This window comes from Pantherophis guttatus, chromosome 4 (genome assembly GCF_059756535.1).
Source record: "Pantherophis guttatus breed Tessera chromosome 4, ASM5975653v1, whole genome shotgun sequence".
Lineage (NCBI taxonomy): Eukaryota > Metazoa > Chordata > Lepidosauria > Squamata > Colubridae > Pantherophis > Pantherophis guttatus.
This window is the reverse complement of record NC_142066.1, coordinates 66,551,557-66,577,224: the sequence shown is the minus strand read 5'-3', so window position 1 is coordinate 66,577,224 and position 25,668 is coordinate 66,551,557. Positions and strand designations below refer to the sequence as shown.

Below are 25,668 nucleotides of genomic sequence, written 5' to 3'. Positions count from 1 at the left end.
TTCAGTTCCTCCTAAGACCATATATGTCTAAATGTACCACCCAGACGATGTATACGTAATTTAGAGTATAAGAACTATGCCTTTGTAAACCCTTCGGGGTTCAAACATTTTGCTGTGTTATTGCTGTTTGAACCTTTTATGCATAATAAACCTTTCCTACATTGAAGAGCATTGAAGCCTTGTCCCGTCTTTTCCTACAACAGTCTATGTTGAAAAACCTACTCACATGGGTGGACACACTCTGGACTTAGTTTTTGTCTCTGGTCAGTGGTCGAGTGGCCTTGATACAGGGGATATAGTCCTCGAACCCTTGTCATGGTCTGACCACTCGCTCCTTCGACTGGACTTTCTAACCGCTGCACCCCGCTGCAGGGAGGCGGGACCAACCAGGTGGTTCCGCCCCAGGTGCCTGATGGATCCTGATAGGTTCCAGATGGAGCTTGGGCCATTTCCTGAGACTCTGGCTCATGAAGACCTGGTGGCCGCCTGGGATAGTGCGGCCGCCGGGGCTTTGGACCGTGTCATGCCTTTGCGGCCTCTGACCCGGCACCGAACTCACCTAGCTCCTTGGTTCTCCAAGGAGCTGAGGGAAATGAAGTGCCGGAAAAGACGCCTGGAGAGTAGTTGGAGGACCAGCCGCTCCGAATCCGACCGAACACTGGTGAGGTCTCATATTAAGACCTACCGAGTGGCGATAAAAGCGGCGAAATCCAGCTATTTTGCAGCTCTTATCGCGTCATCAGATAATCGCCCAGCCACCCTGTTTAGGGTGACCCGCTCCCTCCTCCATCTGGAAGCGCGGGATGATCCCTTGCAGGGTCGAGCTGAGGATTTTGTGCAGTATCTGTATGACAAGATCGCTCAGATTCGGGAAGGCCTGGCATCTGACTGGGTAAGTCCAGACGGGATGACTGAGGCAGGTCTTGAGAGTGTTATCTGGGAGGAGTTTGATCCTGTGGCTCCCGAGGATGTGGACAGGATCCTGGGACGGCTGAACGCGACCACATGTTTATTGGACCCGTGTCCCTCCTGGTTGGTACTGGCTTCCCGGGAGGTTACACGAGGCTGGCTCCAGAGGATTGTTAACGCTTCTCTGAGTGAGGGGGTCCTGCTGGCCGCTTTGAAAGAAGCGGTGGTGGGGCCCCTCCTCAAGAAGCCCTCTCTGGATCCGGCTGTTTTGGCTAACTATCGTCCAGCTCCAACCTTCGCTTCGTTGCGAAGGTTGTTGAGAATGTGGTGGCGCGGCAGCTTCCCCAGTACCTGGATGAAGCTGTCTATCTAGACCCGCTCCAGTCCGGCTTCAGGCCTGGGCACAGCAAAGAAACAGGAAGAGGCAAAAAGATTGGAGAGAGAAAGAACGGAGAGAGAGGGAGCGAGGGAAAAGACTCAAAGAATTACCAGAAACACAACAAAATTGAAAATCACAAATAGATAAACTCGATAGAGATGGAAGGAGAAATAAAAATTATATCAATTAATATAAACGGACTCAACTCCCCAAGGAAAAGGAAATATATATTTATGAAATTGCAAAAATTGGACTTAGATGTGATAACTTTACAAGAAGTACACATTAAAAGACAGCAACAAATATTGTTGGAAAATCAAAAATTAGGAAAATTATTCACATCCCTAGGAGATAATAAGAAGAGAGGAGTGGCAACTTATGTCAAAAACCATTTAAAAGCTAAACAGATATATACAGATTCGGAAGGACGTATTTTAATAACTGAAATACAAACAGAAACAAAGAAAATATTGCTAGCTTCTATCTATGCACCTAATGGAAACCAGAGAGAATTTTACAAGAAACTACATGATACAATTAAAGATTTGGAGTACAAAAATATCTGTGTTGTCGGAGACTTCAATGCAATCGTGAATATACAAGATGACTATCGAAGTAATAAACAAAGTAAGACTCGAAAAAGAATCTTACCGGATACATTTAAGGATATCACTGAAGAATTGCAATTACATGATGGATGGAGAGAGGCCAACAAACAAACCAAACAATATACCTTCTACTCAAATCCACACCAGTCATGGTCTCGGATTGACATGGCCTGGATGACGCCAGACCTCAGGAAGGATCTACAAGACATCGAAATTATACCAAATATATGGGCCGACCATAATCCTATAAAAATAACATGGAGAGGACAGCGAAAGCAGAAGAGGTGGATGATGGACACTGGAATAATAAAAGATAGAGATTATGTGCAGATGATGGAGAACGAACTTAGAATATTTTATCAAATAAACACAAAGGAGCAGACTTCAGTACAGAATCTGTGGGACACTACTAAGGCCTATATAAGAGGCCTCACAACAGCATACACAGCAAAAAAAATAAAGATAAACAACAAAAGAGGAAAAAATTAATGGAAGAACTCAACATATATGAGTCACAATTACAGAAACAGCCTGACGACAAAACAACAAGGGAAAAATTGAATCGTACTAAACATGAGTTGAACTTAATTACACAAGCAGAAATCGCACAGAAAATGAAAATGGCCAAGCAGAAATACTTTGAATATGCAAACAAAACAGGTCGCTGGCTGGCATACAGACTGAAGAAAGAGAGGGAAAAAAGAATAATATACCAATTGCAGGATGAAACAGGACAACTATATAGTATGAATTTAGATAAAAAACGTATAGTAAGGGAATTCTATCAAAACCTCTACACACAAAAAGAGACTCAAGACCAAGATATTATGGAATACCTACAAAAAGCAAATATCCAGAAATTAGAGGAATCCCACAGAGAAATACTGAGTAAACCAATAACAATGATGGAGTTGATGGAAGCCCGAAAGAAACAGAAGAACAACAAAGTCCCAGGTCCGGATGGAATTCCAACGGAATTTTATAAAAACTGCCAGTCTGCAATAGACGAACTACTACTACAAGTTCTCAATGAGGCACTGCTGGAAGCAGAAACACCTAAATCTTGGGCCGAAACAATTATCTCACTCATCCCCAAAGAAGATACGGATCCGACTAAAGTCCAAAATTATAGACCCATCTCGCTGTTAAATGTAGATTATAAACTATTCATGACAATTATAGCACAGAGGCTGAAAACAATTATACATAATTATATACACCCCGACCAAAATGGTTTTGTCCCAAAGAGACAAATAAAAAACAACATGAGGACAATAATAAATGTTCTGGAATACTACGAGCAAAACATCAATAATCAGGTAGCGCTAATCTTTCTCGACGCGCAAAAGGCGTTCGACAATTTGAATTAGAAATTCCTTATAGCACAACTGCAGATTATGAATTTCGGCGACAAATTCCTGAAAATGATTAAGAAAATATATTCTTCCCAGACAGCGAGAATTATAATTAATGGAGATATGACCGAAAAAATAAGCATTTTTTCTGAAATGATATCGCCTCTACTGTTTATAATCTCACTGGAAGTCCTTCTAAAGGAAGTAAGAAAGGAAGAAGAAATAAAAGGACTGAAGATAAGGAATGAGGAGTATAAATTACAGGCTTTCGCGGATGATGTGGTCTTCATAGTGGATCAGCCGGAAGTAGCGGGAGTCAAATTATTGGAGAAGATAGAGGAGTATGGCAAAGTGGCGGGGCTTAAGATCAATAAACAAAAAACCAAAGTCTTGACCAAAAATATGACAACGACACAAGAGGAAAAATTAGAAGAAGAATTAGGAATGCAAATTGCGAAGAAAGTAAAATATTTGGGAATCTGGCTTACTACAAAAGCAACAACTATTAGAGAGGACAATTACACTAAATTGATGAAGCAAATTAGAAAAGACTTGGAAAGATGGAATAAGGTACAACTATCATTTCTTGGCAGAATAGCGTCTGTAAAGATGAACATATTACCAAGACTCCTATATCTCTTCCAAGTGATACCAATGGTCCGGGAAAAGATTTCTTTAAGGATCTCAACAAGACAATAATGAAATACATCTGGCAAGGAAAGAAAGCTAGAATTAAAATAAGATGCTTACAGGACACAAAGGAGAGGGGAGGCCTAGGTCTACCAGACTGGGAGCTATATTACAAGGCGGCGGCGTTGAATTGGATCAGAGAATGGATAGATCTATCAAATAGGAGAACGCTATACTTAGAGGGATTTGATTTGAGTCGAGGTTGGCATGCCTTTCTGTGGGAAGGCACAGACAAGCAACATCCGTACTTCCAGAGACATGTAATAAGAGGTGCACTATATAAAACGTGGCAAGGTATCAGAAGGCAACACTACAGTAAAATCCCACGATGGTTGTCGCCTATGGAGGCGCTAATTTATCCAAACACTATAGAAATAGGAAAGATGCGGAAATATCAAGAATTGTTGAGTAGTGAGGGAGACCTACTTACGAGACAAGAACTGGAAAAACGAGGCATTATGATTGATTGGTGGCCATACCTTCAAATTGAGTCAAAATATACAGCAGACTGGAGACATTATGATTTTCAAAGCCAACCAAGTGAACTAGATAAAATTTTAAAAGGACAGATGAGAAAATAATATCTAAAATTTATGGATATTTAATAAGGTATAAATTAGAGGAGGAAACGGTGAAAGAAAACATGGTAAGCTGGGCAAGAAATATAGGTCACAATATAGAGTTGGACAGATGGGACAAGCTATGGGCAGAAAATTATAAGATGACACTGTCGATTCCATACAAAGAAAATTTATACAAGATATTTTATAGATGGCACCTTCCTCCAGCACGTTTGGCTAAAATGTTTCCAAACACATCACCAATGTGTTGGAAGTGCAAGACACAAATGGGGACATATTACCATCTCTGGTGGTCTTGCAGGAAGGCACAACGCTACTGGCAAGAGATTAAGAGAATAGTTGAAGAAACAACGAGGCAAAGTGTAGAAATGAAACCAGAACTCTTTCTATTTGGAATGACTACACCACAGTGTACCAAGGAGATAAAATATCTTACCATCCACATATTGACAGCGGCACATATAGTGTACGCTCAGAATTGGAAATTCGAGATAATACCAACAGAAGAAAAAATAATAACAAAAATAAATGAATGCGCAGAGATGGATAGGCTCACAAAAGAGCTCCAAGATAAAGAGAACACTGACTTTTATTTAGTTTGGCAAAAATGGTACACATGGTTAGAAAGAAGGATAGGGCCAACAACATAGGACATTAGGAGAACATAACTCAAGAATTGTAGAAATAGATTCATGAGATGAGCCATAGGATTGTATAAATAAATGGTTAATATGATTGTAGAAAGATACTGCTGAACTTCAATGAATGTATTAAGGTATAAGCAAGTAAATTTGTAAATAGTATGATTAAGGAAAATTGGTTAAATGGACATTAATCACCGATGCGAAGGTTTTCTAGAAGTTAGTCGATTGACTTTTTGTTAATGTATAAGTGTTTACATGTATTTGTGTTTTACATTTGTTTATGTTAATAAAATTTAATTAAAAAAAAATAAAAAAGAAACAGCATTGGTCACGTTGGTGGATGATCTCTGGAGGGCTCGGGATAGGGATTGTTCCTCTATCCTGGTCCTGTTAGATCTCTCAGCGGCTTTTGATACCATTGACCATGGTATCATGTTGCACCGGTTGAAGGGGCTGGGGGTGGGGGGCACCGTTTTGCGGTGGTTCTCCTCCTATCTCTCTGACCGGTCGCAATCTGTGTTGACAGAGGGGCAGCGGTCGACCTCAGTGCGCTCACATATGACACCTCTCCTGCACAAGCTGCACTGGCTTCCTGTGGTCTTCCGGGTGCGCTTCAAGGTGTTGGTGACCACCTTTAAAGCGCTCCATGGCTTAGGGCCGGGGTATCTGCGAGACCGCCTTCTGCCACCAATAGCCTCCCACCAACCAGTTCGCTCGCACAAAGAAGCCTTCTCAGGGTGCCGTTGGCCAGACAGTGCCAGCTGGCGACCCCCAGGGGGACAGCCTTCTCTGTGGCAGCACCTGCCCTCTGGAATGACCTACCCCCTGAGATACGCATGATATCAGACTTCCGGACTTTTCGTCGGGTCCTGAAAACACACTTATTCCATCTAGCCAGGCTGGCTTGATCCCATCCTCTCAGTTTTAATTGAATTCGGTTTTAATTGGGTTGTTTTAAATTTTGGGCCGAAATTATTTAATTGTTTTTTAAACTGTTTTTAAATTTTATATGCTATGTTTTATCTCGGCTGTACACCGCCCTGAGTCCCGCTAGAGAAGGGCGGTATAGAAATAAAATAAAATAAATAAATAAAAAATCAGCATTGGGCCGGTGTAAATTCGATGGACAATCAGACACAATTTGGCGGATATTTTGTGAAGGAACACCATAATTACACTGAGGGGTAGAGACAAGACCCCACCTAAACAATGAGTCCTGACAGACACCATGTTGGGTACGGATGCTGTTCAGAGTTGACCAATGCTGTCAAGGAAGGTCAAAACTTGCCACCTTTTGTGTAGGGTCATCTACATAACTGCCTATATCTGGGCATTCAGCAGTCCATTTGGTTTTCCACTGTGTGTTGATGTCGAAGTTGTTAGACAGCTGTTGAGCGAGTGCCAGAGAGGGCTTCCTGGATTTAACCCTGCCAATTTTGGAGTATTACAACTAAATAAGCAAGCACATGGTTCATGCAAAGGGCCTTGTTTCTTGAAAACTGTGGTATAGAAGATCTGAATTAGCAAAGGACAGTTATTACTATTTGTTTTTCCAAAGACTTATCCTATAGGCATCTCAAGGTGAGCATTATGTAAATGCTCACCTTGAAATGCTCACTCATTTTGGGGCTCCTATCAGAATTTATAGACCATAGAATAATAGGGCCTAGCTATCTTCGAGACCGCCTGCTGCTACCGACGACCTCCCAGCCACCCGTGCGCTCCCACAGAGAGGGCCTCCTCAGGGTGCCATCAGCCAAACAATGTAGGCTGGTGACCCCCAGGGGGAGAGCCTTCTCTGTGGGGGCACCTACCCTCTGGAATCAGCTGCCCCCAGAGATAAGGAGAATCCAAGACCTCAGTGCCTTCCGCTGTGCCCTTAAAACCCACTTTTTCCAGCAAGCCGGGCTGGCTTAGGAAAATTTTTTTTTTTTAATTTTTAAATGTTTAATTGGTTTGTGTTTTTTTAAATTTTGGGCCAAATTTATATAGATTTTAATTGTTTTTAATATTTGTATTTCATGTTTTTAATTCTGGCTGTGCACCGCCCTGAGTCCTCAGGGAGAAGGGCGGTATATAAATTGAAAAATAAAATAAAAATAAAAATAAAATAAAATAAAATAAATAAATAGTACACAATTAAAAAATACATACCCATCCACAAGACCCTGTTGTTTAATGATCCTGTGTGATTCTTCTCTTGAGATCCTGCCATGAAACCAGTGTTGTGTCCTATGAATAACTGATGAAAAAATGGTTACAGCTAATGTATTAAAATATGTATATTGCAGTACATGCTTTATCTTTGTTTATTATGTTCCTAACTGCAATAATTCAAACTATGATTTCTGGTGGTTTATACTGTAAAAGCAGAACAAACAAAAATATAGTATTAAGAAAATAAAATAAAAAATAATATCACGATACAGTAATACAAGGTTCAAAAGTTGGTTCTGAAAAATGAAGCTGTTCATTTAACTTTAGAGGGAGTATTCTCTAATGTGAGGCACGGTAACTCAAAAACAAACCTTTTGAACCCTAGACCCTCTGGCATCATGGGCTCAGATGCCATTAGCAGATGATTATGGACAGTAAGTTCTTGGAAGTTTTCTGTATAGGAAAAGCAGTCCTCTAGTTACCTTGCTGCCAAGCCACAAATGACTTGTGAAAATGTAATTTGCATTGAATTGCATTGAAATGTATCTCTAACACACTTGCACACACACACACGTGCGTGCACACACACACACACGTGTGTGTGTGTGTGTGTGTGTGTGTGTGTGTGTGTCTGTATATATACCATTTTCCCCAAAATAAGACATCCCCTGATAATAAGCCTAATCGGGCTTTTGAGCGCATGGCAAAAAGGCCAAGCGCTTATTTCAGGGTTCAAAAAAATATAAGACAGGGTCTTATTTTTGGGGAAACACGGTGTGTGTGTGTGTGTGTGTGTGTGTGTGTATATATATATATAGATTTTCTATTACATAACAATTTTTTAACTATTATGAACTCCCCAGAGTTACTTTGTGAGATGGTGATTATATAAATTTGATTGATAGATACACAGATATGAGAATCACATAACATTTTTAATCCCATCTCCTACCTAAGCATGTTCTTGTTATATCCTTCTGCCCTGCTCTGTTTTATACTTTTAGAAGTACTATGCATCTTTTTTTAAGTATCAAAAATGTATGTATTTAAGGAATTCATATGGCTGACCAACTCAAACTTTGCAAATACAGATGACATGCCACAGACTAAAAACATTTAGTCTGAAATTTCAATTTCAATTTTTGTATTTATTTATATTAATTTTCTTTAATATAAATGGAGTCTTGCACATCTCCAATGATTTGTTTTATTTATTTATCTAGTCCATCTGCTGGTCTCACCACGGTAATAAAGATGGGATATAACACAAGCTTCTCTAAAATGACGTGAAATAAATTCAGAAATACTTCCATGTAAGGAAGGTTTCTGAATCCGGATCTGTTGAATCTGATCAAGCTAAAAAACATAAGCCAGAAAGTACAAATTTCAGCAGAACAAATAATTATGTAAATTATGGATATCAGATACAACAGGTTCTTATAAATGTCTCTATGTAAAAGGTTTTTTTTAATGAAGTAACATTTTTCTTCATAGTACATAACCATAAGCCAACCTGAATTCCTTCATTTTTTTATGTCCATGACCTTAACATTTTAAGAACCATTAAGATTATACACACACACACACACACACACACACACACACACAAACACACAATATATAGTACTATATGTTATTAAACAGAATAAAACCTGTTTAGTAATCAACCCAACCAGGACTCAAACCCCTAAAAGTTGTACTGTACAAGTAGTTCCCAGTTTAAGAACGAGTTCTCTTTCCAAGATCTGTCATTAAACTGAATTTGTAATCCAGAACAGTTTAATTATACAATATTGCATAAGTAAATTGTGTTTTTAACTCAAATTTTGCCACAATAGATATTCTTAATTATGGGTCAAACTTACACTGGGGTATTCTTAACTCAGGGATTTACCATACTACCATGTTTACTACCGATTCATGGGCTCAGGGATTAGTCAGGTGTAAAGTAAATTTACTGACAGCCAGTTAAAATACAAAGACTTCTTCAACTCCTGGTGAGTTCCTTGCCCTATCTATGTAGTCTTAACAATAATGTTGAAATAGTTGGTCACTACCTTTTTCCAGATGTTTCAACTTCTTAGTCTAGCTTGTTATCCTTAGATTTTGTAGTGTCTATTATCCAACCTCCTGCTTAGCATTTTTAAGGTTAGTGAAGACTGTCTAGAACCTGCCACACACATTGAAAATTAAGTACACTGTATGCACAATTATTAGGCAAGGGAGTATTTTGACCATATCATTTTAATCCATATTTTCCATCTTCAAGCTATATAAACTTGAATGCTTAGTGTATATAAGCATATCAGTGATGTGAAGGAGGGAGGGTGTGGCCTAAGGAGATCAACACAGGCAGCTTCTTTTCCTCAGGCAAAATGGGCCATTTAACTGACTCTGAAAAGTCAAAAATTGTAAAGTCTTTCAGAGGGATGCAGCACTCTTGAAATTGCTAAAATATTGGGGTGTGATCACAGAAACAGCAAATGTTTTGTTGCAAGAAACGTGTTGAGAAAAAAAAGATGCACCTTAACTGCCAAAGATTTGAAAAGAATCAAACATGAAGCTACCAAGAACCCATTATCCTCCAGTGCTGTCATATTCCAGACTGCAACCTACCTGGAATACCCAGAAGAACAAGGTGTTCACTGCTCAGAGAGATGGCCAAGGTGAGGAAGGCTGAAACCCGACTACCACTGAAGAAGACATATAAGTTGAAATGGCAAGACTGGGCCAAGAAATATCTGAAGACAAATTTTTAAAAGGTGTTATGGACTGATGATGGACCAGATGGATAGGCCTGTGACTGGATCAGTAAGGTGCAGAGCTCCACTTAGATGCAGATGCTAGCAAGTGGAGATACTGGTATGGGCTGGTATATTAAAAATCAGCTTATTGAACTTTTTCAGGTTGAAGATGGATTCAAAATCAAGTCTCAAACCTACTGCCAGTTTTTAGAAGACACTTTCTCCAAGCAGTGATACTGGAAAAAGTCTGCATCTTTCAAGAAGACCATGATTTTTATGCAGGACAATGCTCCATCATATGCATCAAAGTACTCCATTGTGTGACTAGCCAGTAAAGACCTTAAAGATGAAAGAAAAATGACAAGGTCCTCTTCCTCACCTGACCTACACCCTATTGAGAACTTGTGGGCCCTTCTTAAACAGGAGATTTATGGTGAAGGAAAACAGTACACCTCTCTGAATAGTGTCTGGGAGGCTGTGGTTGCTGCTGCATAAAAGGTTGATATCAACAGATCAAGAAACTGACAAGAGTCCATGAATGTAAGGCTTTTGATTGTTATTGAAAAGAAAGAGGGCTACATTGGTCACTGATTTTTTTTTTCAAATGTCAGAAATGTTTATTTGTAAATTTTGTTTGTTCATTATTCTCACTTTAATAGATGCAAATAAACAAGTGTGATGGGCAAATTTTCATTTTTCATTTAGTTGCATAATAATTTCCCACATATTATTTGCTCAATAATTGTGCACACATAGATATTCTCCTAAGAAAGCCAAAACCTCACTTTTACTTTCTTAAAGGTTTGAGGTTTATTAACATTTTGGATTGACCGAGAGCACTGTAGTTGTTCAATAATAAAATTAATCCTCCAAAATACAATTTGCCTAATAATTGTACACACAGTGTAATTTACATTAAATTACTTAAAAGTCAGTTGATTTTGATGGGTCTGTATTCCCTATGTTTAAAAAGTGATTCCTAGGTCTACAATGTAAAGAACCTAAAACTCGAACATTGCCTGCTGTGAATTACCTCTTTTTGAGGGGGAGAGGAGGCAAATAAGAAAGATGATCCCGCTTAAATAGAACAATACCAATAGAACTGGTTTGAGTCAAGTTAAATGTGAAATCAAAATGCAGTGACTCAACTTTCACATTGAAAGAAAAAGACTAAACTTAGCAGTTGCTATTCTTCTTACTTGTGCTCAGCAAGGAAGGATGAAGTGGACTTTGATTCCCCAAAGTGTTCATTCTTGTGCTACGTTTCTGCAGAACAAAGCATAGAATTATTAAGCATTAGCAGCTGTATAGAGCAAAAAGCAAAAAGTCTGAACTCGTTCCCGAGAAAAAAGAAATCCAGATGCAAACTTATGAAGCTCACTGGAGTGGGATGTGGACCACAAACAACATCCTGAGCTCTCTGGTAGAAAGGCAGGATAAAACTAATTCATGGAAAGCAAATAATATTATTTTGAATATCAATTGCTATGAATAGTGAAAATGGTGATTTTACAATTATTTACAGGAAAAATAGTGTATAGAGGCAATCTAATATACCATATTTTTCAGTGTACAAGACGCACTCCCCCCCCCCCAAAGTGGGTGGAAATGTTTGTGTATCTTATACAGCGAATGTTGCCAAAGCCCCACCCAACCACCAGCTCCACCCTTTGGCCTCTGCCTCTGCGCAATTTGCCTCCTTGCAGCAAACAGCCTGGTCAACTTCAGCACAGTCTGATTTAGCATGAGCAACTGATTGGCGGTTGCATCTGCCTCCTGGAATACCGCCTGTCAGCTGTTACAAGCTGCAGGCATTGCCACTGCCCATCACCACTACCGGTTCCCCCATTTTTGGCCTCCGTGTGCCCCATTTTTGGCCTTCGGGTGCCCCATTTTTGGCCAGTTCCAGGTGGCGGGGGTTGTGATCCCCGCAGCCTGGAACAGCTGATAGCCTGTATTCCGGGAGGCAGATCCAACCACCAATCAGCTGCTCGTGCTAAATCAGGCTGTGATGAAGCTGACCAGGTGGTTTGCTCTTTGCTGCAAGGAGGCAAATTGCAAAGAGGCAGAGGCAGATTTTTTTCCTCCCCAAAAGCTATAGTCCAGAGCGTCTTATAGTCAGAAAAATACGGCATATTTTATATATAACATAAATTTGTTGATATATAAGATTATATATTAATTAATTAATTAAGCATCAGTTTGGTTTAATGATAAAAGTGCTGGCCAGAAACCAGTTCTAGGTCTGCCTGGGCCAATCATTTTGTCTCAACACAACCCACCTCATAAGATTTTTGTTATAGGGAAAATAGGAAAAAGGAGTTAAGGTATATTTCTGTGTTGAGCTGATCAAAAATAAGTACATAAAAAGTCAGGACAATAACAATAATTTTCTTCCATACCGAAGAACTACCTATTGCAGGGGTGTCGAACTTGTGCTGTCACATTGTCATCATGTGATGTATTGTGACTTTTTCCCCCTTCACTAAACCAGAGGTGAGTGTGGCCAACACGTGATGCATCCAAGCCACGGTCACGAGTTTGACACCCCTGGCCTATTGTTTCATTAAAAAACCAAGGAGCAGAACATTAGACATTCACTATCTAAGAATGGAGATGTGGTAAGTAGATTGAAGAGAAAAGCATCTGTATAATATGAACACGAAGAACAGGATAAAAATATCTGTACCCATCTATATCCATTGCCCCTTTATTCAATTAATGCATGAAGAAGGCATATCCTGACATCTCTTCCTTAGATAGTAGACTTTGCCCTCATACATCTTCTTAACATGAAACATCATCTTAACATGTGTAAAATGCCACCCAAATGACTATAATGATTTTCCTAATAAACATTCCCACATCAGAGGAATCACACCCTGAAATGTCATTACCATCTCATTACTAAGGGACATTTGAAGAACCATTAACAGTGACATAGTAAATAATGTCTTTCTTCAGTCAAATTTCAAATTCCTTTAAAAACATGACTATAACAGCACCTGTTCCATAGCTGATAACTCCACCTATTTTGCAGTCCCATGACTTGGGACTGCTTACAATCCAAGATACAAGAGATTACAAAAATAATGAAGTGCTCTTCTAACTTGTGATTGTTTTGCATAAATATTTACAGAAAAAGATTTGCTAATTGGCAAAGCAGAATGCAATCTCTTACCCTCCATGCATGGCCTTCTTCCAAAGCTGCACACTGTGCTTCTTCTGGATTTTCAATCACTCTTCCTATTTGTCCAGAAAAATCCATTGCTACTAATGAATTTTCAGAAACACTTCTCTGAAAGATTTTTTAATAAGATAATTAAAATAAAAATAAAATAAAAACTGAAATCCTAGAAAAATAACACCTGGGAAGAATATATAAAATATCTGCTAATATGACTGCAATCACTCATTCAAAGAAAAACTTGATGAAATAAATCAAGCAGACATTAAACCATGGGTATGAAAACTATGGTTCCCAATGGCTCCAACAGCACGTTATGGTGAGGTATGTAATTCAGAACAGACCTCCAACTAAATTTAAAATAAATTCCAAAGGACAACAAATAGAACAGTGTTTCTCAACCTCAGAACTTAGTTATATGGACTTTTAACTCCCAAAATTCCCTAGCCAAAATCACTGAAATTAAACTGTTCTAATCACTCCCTGACAAGACAGACAATAAAATTCTGAGATAAATAGCAGAGTACAACTTCTAGCGATCTCATTTATTGGTATATAATTAACAGTAGTTAGGCAAATTGGATTTGCATTGTAATCCCATCCTTTAGTGCACTTTGCATATTATTTCATTTTACTGATTAGTGATATTCTTTTTTACTTCTTTGGTTTCCTTATGACAAAAATTACTAGGAGTGTAACATGATTATCATTCTGACTCTATAAAAGTGTAGGGAGTGTTTCTCAACCTTGGCAATGTTACGATGAGTGAACTTCAATTTCATGCTGGCTAGGGAAAACTGGGAATTGAAATCCAGACATTCTGAAAGTTGAGGAAAAATGGTGTAGGGAATGTCAGGACTGGGTAGTTAAAAGCTACTTTATATCATTCAATAAAAAAAAGCCACTCGAACTCCTGGTTGCATATTAGACAAATAATCTCTGTACTTAAATTAACTTACCGCAGGAGTGGCAAAGTGAGGAAGCAGACTGTTCCTCTGTTGTGGAATTCTGTAATTTTGGTATAGCAACATCCCATACTGAAAAGTGGAGAGAGAAAAAAAATCATCTGTTTTTTTTTTTTATTATTCAGATTGTGATTTTTATTTTATTTTTTTGCTTGGTTTAAATCACAGACTTTGGCTTAGGAATTCTGTTCAGTTTTCAGTTTCTTCTGAAGAAGGTAACTGCAGTAAAAGAATAACCCCTCTATTTCTACAGAGATAGCAAAATAGGACATTCATATTGAAATGTGCACTATTTTACTACTGAATACATAGATCATTATAGCATAGAAGAAACAACCTGCTTTATTTATTATTTATTTATTAGATTTATTTATTAGATTTATTTATTTATTAGATTTATTGAACTTAAACAGTGTGACACGAAAACCAAAAATAATAACTAAACAACAAAAAGAGGACTCCATTCAATTAGACTCAAATGCTAGGGTATCCTCAATCATTCTCTTTTGTTTCTAGCTCTTCTCTTTTGTTAAAACAATTTGTAGTCCCAGAATTAAATCAATCAATCAGTTGAACAGCTTGCCATGAGAAGCTGTAGGTGCTCTATCAGCGGAAGCTTTTAAGAAGGGATTGGATAGCCATTTATCTGGAATGGTATATGGTTTCCTGCTTAATCAGGGGGTGGAGCAGAACAGGGGTGTCAAACTTAAGACCTAGGGACCAGACCCGGCCTGTGGGGTGTTTAGATCTGGCCTGCGGGACTGCCCTGGAAACAACAAAGGACTGGCCCACAGTGCCTCTGCCAGTAAAAATGGAGCTCCCGAGGGCATGCAGCCCTCCCAAGATCTGTTTTCACTGCAGGAGACTGCCCCAGCCAAAAATGGAGCTCGGGAGCTCATTTTTGCTGGCAAAGTGCTCAGGCAACCATAGGAGTCTCACCTGGCATGAGTGATGTCACCCACACCCTGACACCACCCCAGAGGTCAAACACAACCCTGATGCGGCCCTCAATGAAATCGAGTTTGACACCCCTGAACTAAATGATCTCCAAGCTCCTTCCAACTCTGCTATTCTTCATACCATTCTCAAGAAATGGCTATTACTTTTATTATTTATCCAATCCAGAGCAATACAGATAATCCTCATTTAATGACTACAACTGGAGCCAGAAACTTTGTTGCTAAATGAAGTAGTTGCTAAGTGGGAAAACAGAGAGCTGGAATGTGCCAAAGGTGCTTTTTTCAGGAGGCTACTGGACTTCCTTGTTTTTTCTTTTGAAGTCGTTTCGCTTCTCATCCAAGAAGCTTCTTCAGCTTCAGGAAGGATTTATATTTCTTATAGACAGCTGGTAATCTGCATCCTTTTAGAGTGTCGTTGAAGCACTTGGAGGTTTATCTGTGTCTTCAGGGTCACCTGAACCAGGAGCACTACTCAGATGACCCTGAAGGATGCAGATTACCAGCTGTCTGCAAGGAATATAAATCCTTCCATTCCCCACTGTCCTGTCAGAGCTGAAGAAGCTTCTTGGATGAGAAGGAAAACATCTTCAAAAGAAAAAACAAGAAAGTCCAGTTGCCTCCTAAAAAAAATCATCCTTGGGATGACCTGGAGGACTGATAATCTCTACAGACAATGAGCTGGAATATGTATTCTAGTTTAAAACTGACAAAATTGGGTGCTGGGATAATTAATAATGGGAATTACATTCCCTCATTGTTAACCTTTAAATTCAAAACATTCTTAAAGATCCATCTCATCCTGGGCACCCTTTTCTGGAACTATTACCATCAGGCAGAGGGTACAGGATAATAAAAACAAGGACAAATAGGCTGAAAAACAGCTTCTATCCCAGGACAATAACCATATTGAATTCTACGGTATAGTGCAATATCAGGTTTTCAATTTCAATTATATAGAATATAAAGGATTTATGTTTGTGTTTTTATTTTTATAGTTATAATGTACACTGAAGACAGCATTTAATTTGCAATGTGCAAATATTGTCATGTGCAATGACAATAAACTAAACTAAACTAATTCATTCATTCGGTAGGAAGGGTTTACATGAGGGTAATCTCTCCACTCTGTGAGGAAGGGAGGGGGAAAAAAGATAAGCAATTTTTGTAGCCAATCTCTCTTGTGCCTGAACTGTTTTTTTCTCCTCCTTCCTTGCACTGTGGAGGCTACAAAGGAAGGAATTATGAGAGAGTAAGCAGGTATACATTGGGGAATATACTGGCTGTTCTTGTAGCACATCACCACATTTCTTTTGATATGTATCCTCCATAATGTGCCTACTGCTCTCTTGAAATACCTTCCTCTCCAATCTTTTTGCTCTGCAAAGTGGGGGGGGGGGGATAAACAACCTGTCAGGAGAGAACATTGCCTGGCTGCAATGACTACAACTTGCAAATGTCACGAATGCAAGCATTAGTTATAAGGTTACTTTTTCAACATAACTGTAATTTTGAACAAGGCACTCGCATGCAAGAACTACCTGTAATAGTCTGAAACACTAAAATTGCTCTTTCATCCAAACATTCATTGTTCTTTTTCTTTCCTTTATTAATCAGGCCTGCAGTCTAATTCTTGTCAAATGCTATCTCTCCTTCATGATTATACACTGCTCAAAAAAAAATAAAGCGGACACAAAAATAAGACATCCTAGATCTGAATGAATGAAATATTTGTAGTAAATACTTTGTTCATTACATAGTTGAAATGTGCTAACAACAAAATCACACAACAGGAGGACTTCCGGTGCAGCAGTCAGGGCGAAAGGATCGGCGCTGCGTTAGCTCCGCAGGACCGACTGAATTTCCAGACCTCCGCGGCGTTTTTCTTTGCCGTTCTCAGCCCCAGAGAGGTTGAGAGAGCAGAGGGGCTTTTCTTCGGAGGTGAGAGGGGGGAGTGCGACCCACTCCCCACAACGAAGTGTGAGCTCCGAGGATCCGGAGGACAGGAAGAAGGCCGCGAAACAGCGGCCCCGAAGCCAATGACGCTGCGGTTTTGACCGGCTCGGGGAGACAAGGCAAAACAGAACGGATAAAGAGGAAGAAGGAGAGCGATTTGAAGATTAAAGGGATTGTATAGCGACCGGAGAAAATAGCGGCAGCTTAAACTACAAGTGAAAGAAGCTTTTATTTACCAACTTTGTGACTATCTTGCTGCTGTGGAATCGAAAGAAACGGAAGTAAGACTCAATTAGACTACTGAATTATAGTGGGCTAAAGAATAATAAGCCTGGATCTACCAACTACAAGAAGTGGAGGATGAATAGGGGGTAAAACTTCTCCTGATCCCCCCTCCTCCCAGGAGCTTTAACAGTGAGCCCTTTCCGGTTTAATTTAATTATTCTGATGAACTCTGATGAATTACATTAATTAATTTGATATTGGTGATTAATACCCCCCTAAAGAATCAATTGACGATTTATATTTGTTTGTCTAACATCCTTAATATTTAATTGTTTATAACTGTTTACTAATTGCTTATAAGGATTGTGGATTAATTGATTGACTATCAATATATATATATTTATGCTTAGACCGTATATTAAATCCAGATAGATAAGATAAACTAGATTTGATTTAGAATTATATAGGATTGAGATTAAGAACAGTAAGAGCTTATTCAAAGGGGGTGTTAAGTTAAATAGACGAAATAATAATTGTGTATGATAAGTTGGGAAGATCTCTTTTGCTTAGCCAATATGTCCACCACAGTCACATCCACGAAAGTAACCAAGAAACATATAGCCTCTACAGTGGCATCCTCCCCGATAACCACTCCTCCAGGATTAAGAAAATCATCTGAAAATTTACCATCAGCAGAGAAGCCAATTACTATGCAAGGCATGCAGGCGATGTTTCAAAATATCCAAGAAATCATGGAAAAAAATCAAGAATCAATTGCTAAAAGTTTTGATGACCTGAAAACTGAGATGAGTGGACTAAGAGGAGAAATTATACAAATAAAGGAGACTTTGGGAGAACTGAAAACAACCATCTTGGAACATGAAGAATGATTGATAGAGGTGGAAAAAACCTCCGAAAGAGTTGAAATCCAAATCGACAAGTGTGAAAAGAAGTATGCGCAAGCGGTGGGGGAAATTGAGGATGAAATAGTCTTCTTAGAGATGGAGAAATCCACCTTTTTCCTACGTCTCCAAAATGTGGTTGAGGACAAAGAAGAACAGCTGGATGAAATTGTGGGAGAAGTAATTGCAGAAGTAGTGGGGAGGAGAAAAGAGAAAGTACGTGGTGATATAGACGAAGCATACCGTGTATACACCAATTATGCGAGACGTCACAACTTGCCTAGAGAAGTACATGTGAGGCTAACCAAAAAGACTTTAAGAGACGAAACTCTCCACAAGGCCAGGGATCAGAGTGTTACATATAAAGGACAGCAGATCACAATTCTAAAACAGATCCCTAGAAGAGTGAGAGAGCAGAGACATAATTACCAATTTATAACCTCACAATTGAGAAAACATAATGCACCGTATCGATGGTTACTTCCTGAAGGACTCTTAGTGACATGGCAAGAGCGGAAAATTAAAATTGAGAGTATATACGATGCACAAGATTTTTGTGAGACTTATTTCGGACCTGGCGAAAGTGAAAGAGACAAAGAAGTAGTCAAAGAGAGTCAGAAAGATCAGAAAGAGGAGTGGAGAAAGGAGAGAGGAGCACAAGCAGATTGCGGAAAGGGGAAAAGAAATGGGAGGATGGGGGAAGAAGGGGGAATGGAAGAATATGGGATAGAGACTCGCTTAGCAGCTAAGATTAAAGGGGCAAACAGATAGAAATGAATCAAGGAGTGAGATTACTGACAGTAAATGTTAATGGTCTTAATGCCGCGACAAAAAGAAAACGCATTTTATCCAAGATAGTTAAAGCCAAAACGGATATAACATGTTTACAAGAGACCCACATCAAATTGTCACAAACAGGACTTCCGGTTGGCGACTTGAGGCGACAGGGTGTTGGGTGAGCGATCGCTGCTCCCCTACACCCCTTATTACCGCGTTTTGGGGACCCTTTAGGGGCGCAGGTCCCGGAGAGACCTGCGGACAAGAGAGAGAGCCAGGCGAGCGAGAGTGTGGGGTGCAACTACCCCCCGCTGGACCCGGCAGCTCTGTCGAGCCAACGCGGTGAGCCGGCCATCTGATGGCTGGCCTGAAGCCGCAATAGCCAGCAAAAAAGACGGGAGCTAAGAGGAAGATCTGAGGTGCCGTACCAGATTGGATACCACTTTTCCATACTTTGAGGCGTTTGGCGTGGAGAGACAGGTCGGCGGAGTCGGGTGAGGAGTGCTCAATGGTGTGAGGCGGCGACGGAGAGTGGAAGCGGATCGTATTGGCGGAGACCCGGCAAGCCGACCAGGAATACACGGGGAATAGTTTTACTTGTATAAAGATCTCTGGAGGTCGTGGCGAGAGGGAGAGGAAGACGAGTGTTGATGCGGCTGGCGCTGTGATTAAAAGCGGAGCGAAAAATAAACAAGGGACTGAGCTTCTGATCTTCTGAACTTTTATTCTTGTGAGTACCGTAGAGAAACAGGAAGTGCAGCCATCATTGAGCCGAAGGAGGGAGTTAGCAGAAGATTGACAAGAGGACGATCTAGCAGCAGGATCCACCATAGAGAACTGCCGGAACGTATTGGGAGCAGGTGAAGAGCGGAGAGAAGATTTATGATTTGGCTGACATCACTCATGTACAACTAAAGATATATATAATTGGTGACATTCTGATTTCCATTTTCCACGTCTTTTGATTAACTGATTAACTGATTAATTGGATCTCTAATATTGGAACTTTGATTATCTCCTGAACAATAGTAGAATTAATTATAAATGGTTAAGGAATATAGAGTATAGAATTCAAACGCTGATCTTATCTTGCTGCTATTAAGTATATTTATATATTTACATATTTATATATAAGGACTCGGATATAAAATTAATGAATTAATTATATAATCACATCTATTATATTCATATTTATATATATAGTTATTTAAATTCATACCTATCTAGTTATATTTATCTACATTTATTTATTATAGACTACTTATTTCTATAGACAATATTTATTAATTTATTTATATTAACTTCATATATCAAGTTTGGAATATTGACATACAAGAATCATTTGCAGCATTTATTAATTTACTTATATTATCTCTTATATTAAGATCTGAATTTAGCTATATAATAATTACAATATTTATAAGATTTGATTTAAGGAAGATATTTTGATGAATTGAGGAATTGATCCTAATTAATTAAGATAGCAAATCTCTTAATAGATTTAAGAAGAGGAATTGATAGAGCAAATAGGGGCAAAATTATTGAATGATCATTTGGAAAAATATTGAGAAAATCATAAAAGAACAAAAGATAACGCTGAAAGAAATGGCAACAATGACTTCGACAATCTTGAAATCTGTCAAAAAAGCTCCATCTAACCCTACTCTAACAACACTGTCCCCGGTAATCCAGAAACCCTTAGAAGGTATACAAAAGTCAGATAAACCACCACCAACTCCAACTCTTCAAACAGTACAATCTTCTCTATTCCTGATTCAAGAGACCATGTTAGCAATGCAGGAGAAATTGTTAAATAGCCACTCTGAATTAAAAAGAGATATTCATGTTTTGGATGCAAAAATGACCGAGATTCAAGCCTCTATCGCGAATAATGAGAGAAGAATTCAAAATGTAGAACAAAGGATGGAACAAAGCGAGAAAAAACTAGACATGGTGGACCGAACTTATGCGATACAAAACAAAGGAATTGAAGAGTCTCTGTTACAGCTGGAAATGGATAAGGCTTCATACTACCTTCGCCTCCAAAACATCTGTGAAGAGAAGAGGACTTAAGCGATAAAATAGCCGGGTTGATAGCAGATGTCCTTCAACAGGACAAACAAGATATTATTAAAGAACTTTATGAGGTCTACAGGGTTCAAACGAACTATGTAAGAAGAAACAGACTCCCCAGGGAGGTCCATGTGAAGTTCGCCAGGAAGAAAGTGAGGGATATTCTCCTTAATATAGCGAGAGAAGAAAAGATTGAATTCCAAGGAAAGGAGGTGAATATCCTGAAACAGATACCTAGAAGGGTGAGGGAAGGGAAGAAAAACTATAGGTTTCTGGCAAGCCACTTGAACAGAAGGAATGTTATATTTCGATGGATCCTGCCAGAGGGGATGATAGTATCATGGCAAGGAAGAAAAGTTAAAATCGATAGCTTATCCGAAGCACAAGACTTCCTAGATCAACTAAGAGGAGGGGAAGAAGAACAGATTAGTAAAGAAGAGATCGATATGGTAAACACGGAAGAAGAAACCTCACAAGAGCAAATTACAAAAGAAGATATAGAGGAGGAGAAGAAAAAAGAAGAAGCAGAAGGACAAGGAAAGAAGACCAGACCAGTAAGAGCAGTAACGCTAAAGACAAATAAGAACTAGAACCCGGACACAACATAAGAAATGGATGGCCTAAAAATCTTATCCTTAAATGTCAATGGCTTGAATGACCACAAAAAAAGAAAGATAATCCTATCAAAATTGGCAAAACAGAACCCAGATATAATTTGTTTACAGGAGGTTCACATAAAAGAAGATGAGGCAAATTGCTTAGAATTTAGTAAATTTGGCAAACTGTTTGTGTCACTAGCGGAGAAAAATAAAAGGGGTGTGGCAATATATGTGAAAAAAGGAATCGAGGCAGATTCCTTTTAGTGCCCCTAACACTAAACAAAGCTTATTCTTCTGAAGAATACGAAGAGAAATTAGAGAAATGGAATACGAGCAAGTATGTCTCATGGGTGACTTTAATGCAATTATTAACAGGACACAAGATCATAAAACAGGAGACAACACCAAAAAAGGAAATAAAGGACAAGACAAGAGGATTTTACCAGCCATCTGTAAGGAAATGAGAGACGAATTAGGATTGAAAGATACCTGGCGTGATTATAATTTGAATGTGGAGCAATTTACTTATTACTCTTCTAGACATAAATCGTGGTCCAGATTGGATGTGATCTGGATGTCACAGGAACTTAACTCCCAGATAGCAGAAATTAGAATTTTACCGAATGACTGGGCGGATCATAATCCAGTTTTGGCAGTATTAAAGGAAGAGGGGAAAAATAGAAGGAGATGGATGATGAGAACAGAGATATTAAATGAAAATGAATTTACACAAAAACTGAAGACAGAAATAACCCTCTTTTTTCAAGAAAATAAGACACCAGGAATGCCATTACAAATAATTTGGGATACTGCTAAGGCTTTCATAAGAGGTCTTATTATAAAACATATGGCCATCAAACATAAAAAAGAAGAGCAAGAAAGGAGTGAAATATTAAATAAACTAACGAAAGCTGAGAAACAGCTACAAGATAACCCACTATCCATGGAAGCGAAAGAACAGACAATATTGATAAAACAATATTCTACAGCTGGATAAATTGAAAGATAAGATAAAAGTAGCAAAGCAAAAACACTTCGAATCAGCTAATAAATTAGGAAGATGGCTAACATATAGACTTAAAAAAGAGAAACAAAATAGATGAATTGATCAGTTAGAAGATAAGGAGGGAAATTTAATAAGAGATAAAGGAGGAAAGGAAAAAATTACAGTGGACTTTTATAAAGAATTATATAAAGAAGAAGAGACTTTTGCAGGTGCAATAAAAAATTATATAGAGAATTCGGATTTACCCAAAATACCTAATTTAATGAAAGAAATATTAGAAGAGGAAATTACCTTAACGAGATTGAGAGAGCAGTGAAGAAACAAGGGAATTTAAAAACACCTGGCACAGATGGACTCCCGGCGGAGTTATATAAAACAATGTTTGAGGTAATGGGAGAACATACGAAAGATCTATTCAATGATGTTTTGGAAAAAAGCAGAAATTCCCCATTCATGGAGAGAGGCCAATATTAGCTTAATTCCAAAAGAAGACCCCCCCCATCGACAGACATAAAAAATTACAGACCAATATCTCTTCTGAATTTCGATTATAAAATTTTCACAACAATTTTGGCAAATAGATTAAAAGGCTTCCTGAATGAATTAATACACGCCGACCAGAATGGGTTTTTACCATCACGTCAAATACGAGATAACTTGAGAATTATGTTAAACGTTTTGGAATACTATGAACAGCATCCAGGCAAACAAGCTGCACTAGTGTTTATAGATGCCCAGAAGGCTTTTGACAGGGTCAATTGACAGTTTATATTAGTGCAGCTAGAATATATGGGTTTTGGACAGAGATTTATAAATGCAATTAAAGCTATTTATTCTAAACAAATGGCCAGATTACTGATAAATGGGGTCTTAACAGAAGAATTTTCTATTAATAAAGGCACAAGACAAGGTTGCCCCCTCTCCCCCTTACTTTTTATTTTAACATTAGAAACTTTATTACGAAAAATAAGGAATGAGGGAAAAATAAAAGGACTTAGAATAGGGCAACAAGTATATAAGACTCAGGCCTTTGCTGATGATATGGTTTTCATTCTGGAAGAGCTGATAAAATCCTGCACACACCTATTAGAGATGATTGAGGAATTCGGGGCAGTAGCAGGATTATTGATTAATAAAAAGAAAACAAACTTATTAACAAAGAATATTTTAGAGGAAGATAAAAAAGAATTACAGGAAGTGACCGGGTTGAAAATAGTTAATAAAATTAAATACTTGGGAATTTGGTTATCTGGTAGATGTTCGAGTATACAAGAGGAGAACTACAATAAATTACTATCTCAGATAAAGAAAGACTTAGATAAATGGAGTAAAATACAACTCTCACTTCTAGGACGAGTAACAACAGTTAAGTCTTACATTTTACCAAAATTTAATTTTCTATTTCAAACTGCCCCAGCGAATTTATCCAAAAAAATTTTCAAAGAACTAAACAAAATAATAATTAAATTTATCTGGCAGGGGAAAAAACCAAGGATTAAGAAAAAGATGATGCAGGAGATAAGAGAAAGAGGCCTAGGACTACCATGCTGGGAGAACTATTATTCAGCAGCGTTATTAACGTGGGTAAAAGAATGGATTACCCTGGGTAATAACTGTCTTCTTAAACTAGAAGGTTACGACCTACAACAGGGCTGGCATATGGCACTCTGGTGAAATGGCTCTCCACAAAGTAAATGGTTTACTAGACATTACATAAGGAACATTCTAATTCGACACTGGGAAAAGATCAGTAAAAAATATTATATTAAAACACCGTGCTGGATATCACCTGTGGAAGCATTGACATATCCTAAACTTTATAAGCCAACAAAGAAATTAACATACAAAGATTTATTGAATGTACAGGGAAAACTAAAATCTAAACAGGAATTGAACTCATTAGGAATACAAATAGATTGGTGGACCTATTTGCAGATCCAATCCAAATTTATAAAAGATAGAGATGGAAAAGGCATACACGTGGATTTACAAAAATTAGATAAAATCTTGATGGGCCAAGAAAAAGGCATGATTTCAAAAAGTTATAAATTACTAATGGAATTAGAGATAGGTGATGAGATAATCAAAGACACAATGATTGCCTGGGGGAAAAATTTTGGGTACCCAATTCACTTAGACAAATGGCAAGGGATATGGTGGGAAAATATGAAATCAGTAGTCTCCACGACCTACAAAGAAAACATTTATAAGATGATATATAGGTGGCATCTCTCCCCTGATAGACTGGCTAAAATGTTTGCTGGACAATCGGCTATTTGTTGGAAATGTGGGCAAAAAAAGGCACTTACTATCATCAATGGTGGACATGCCAGGAAGCAAAAAAATTTTGGGGGAAAATTAAAAAATGGCTGAATGAGATTTTAGAACAAAAAATTGAATGGTCACCAGAGACATGCTTGCTCGGCTCCAAACCGGATAAGATTAAGAAGGATTCAAGGTATTTAGCTCTTCACATTATTACAGCGGCAAGATTAATATACGCTCAATTTTGGAAAAACCAGAATATCCCATCAGAGGAAGCAATCATAAAAAAGATTCTGGATTGTGCAGAAGCTGACAAATTAACCAAAAAACTAAAAGATAAGGACCAAACACAAATATGTTTATCCTGGGAGAAACTATACATTTGGCTAGAGAAGAGAATATCATAACCCAAATTAAATGAGGAAGGATTGTTAAGGAGGAAACTATATTAAGTGAGGTCGGTCAGACCTAATTGATATATAAAGAGATATGAGTTGTTCTATCTCCCCTGGAATGTAATATCATATTGAATACTTAGATATGAAGGTACTATCTGTACCTACCACTTGTGTGTTATTTGTAATGTTTTTTGTGTTGTATGTTATTTATATGGTGTATTGTTATTTCTTTGTTTTTAATGGAAAATGTAAATAAAGACTATTTTTTTTAAAAAAATCACACAACAATTAT

The 25,668-nt window shown here is 38.3% G+C and overlaps 1 protein-coding gene across 17 annotated transcripts in view; it reads right to left on the bottom strand.

The window, feature by feature from the left end:
* The window catches only part of GRB10 (growth factor receptor bound protein 10), a 138,614-nt gene that overhangs the window by 6,570 nt on the left and 106,376 nt on the right, over positions 1-25,668 (bottom strand). For all 17 annotated transcript variants that reach the window (XM_087892349.1, XM_087892352.1, XM_034416411.3 and 14 more), the window contains 4 exons: positions 14,214-14,291; positions 13,249-13,365; positions 11,267-11,333; positions 7,321-7,408 (listed from right to left, as the gene is read on the bottom strand). In XM_087892349.1, coding sequence (XP_087748475.1) covers positions 7,321-7,408; positions 11,267-11,333; positions 13,249-13,365; positions 14,214-14,291 — 350 coding nt within the window. The remainder of the gene's footprint in view (positions 1-7,320; positions 7,409-11,266; positions 11,334-13,248; positions 13,366-14,213; positions 14,292-25,668) is intronic.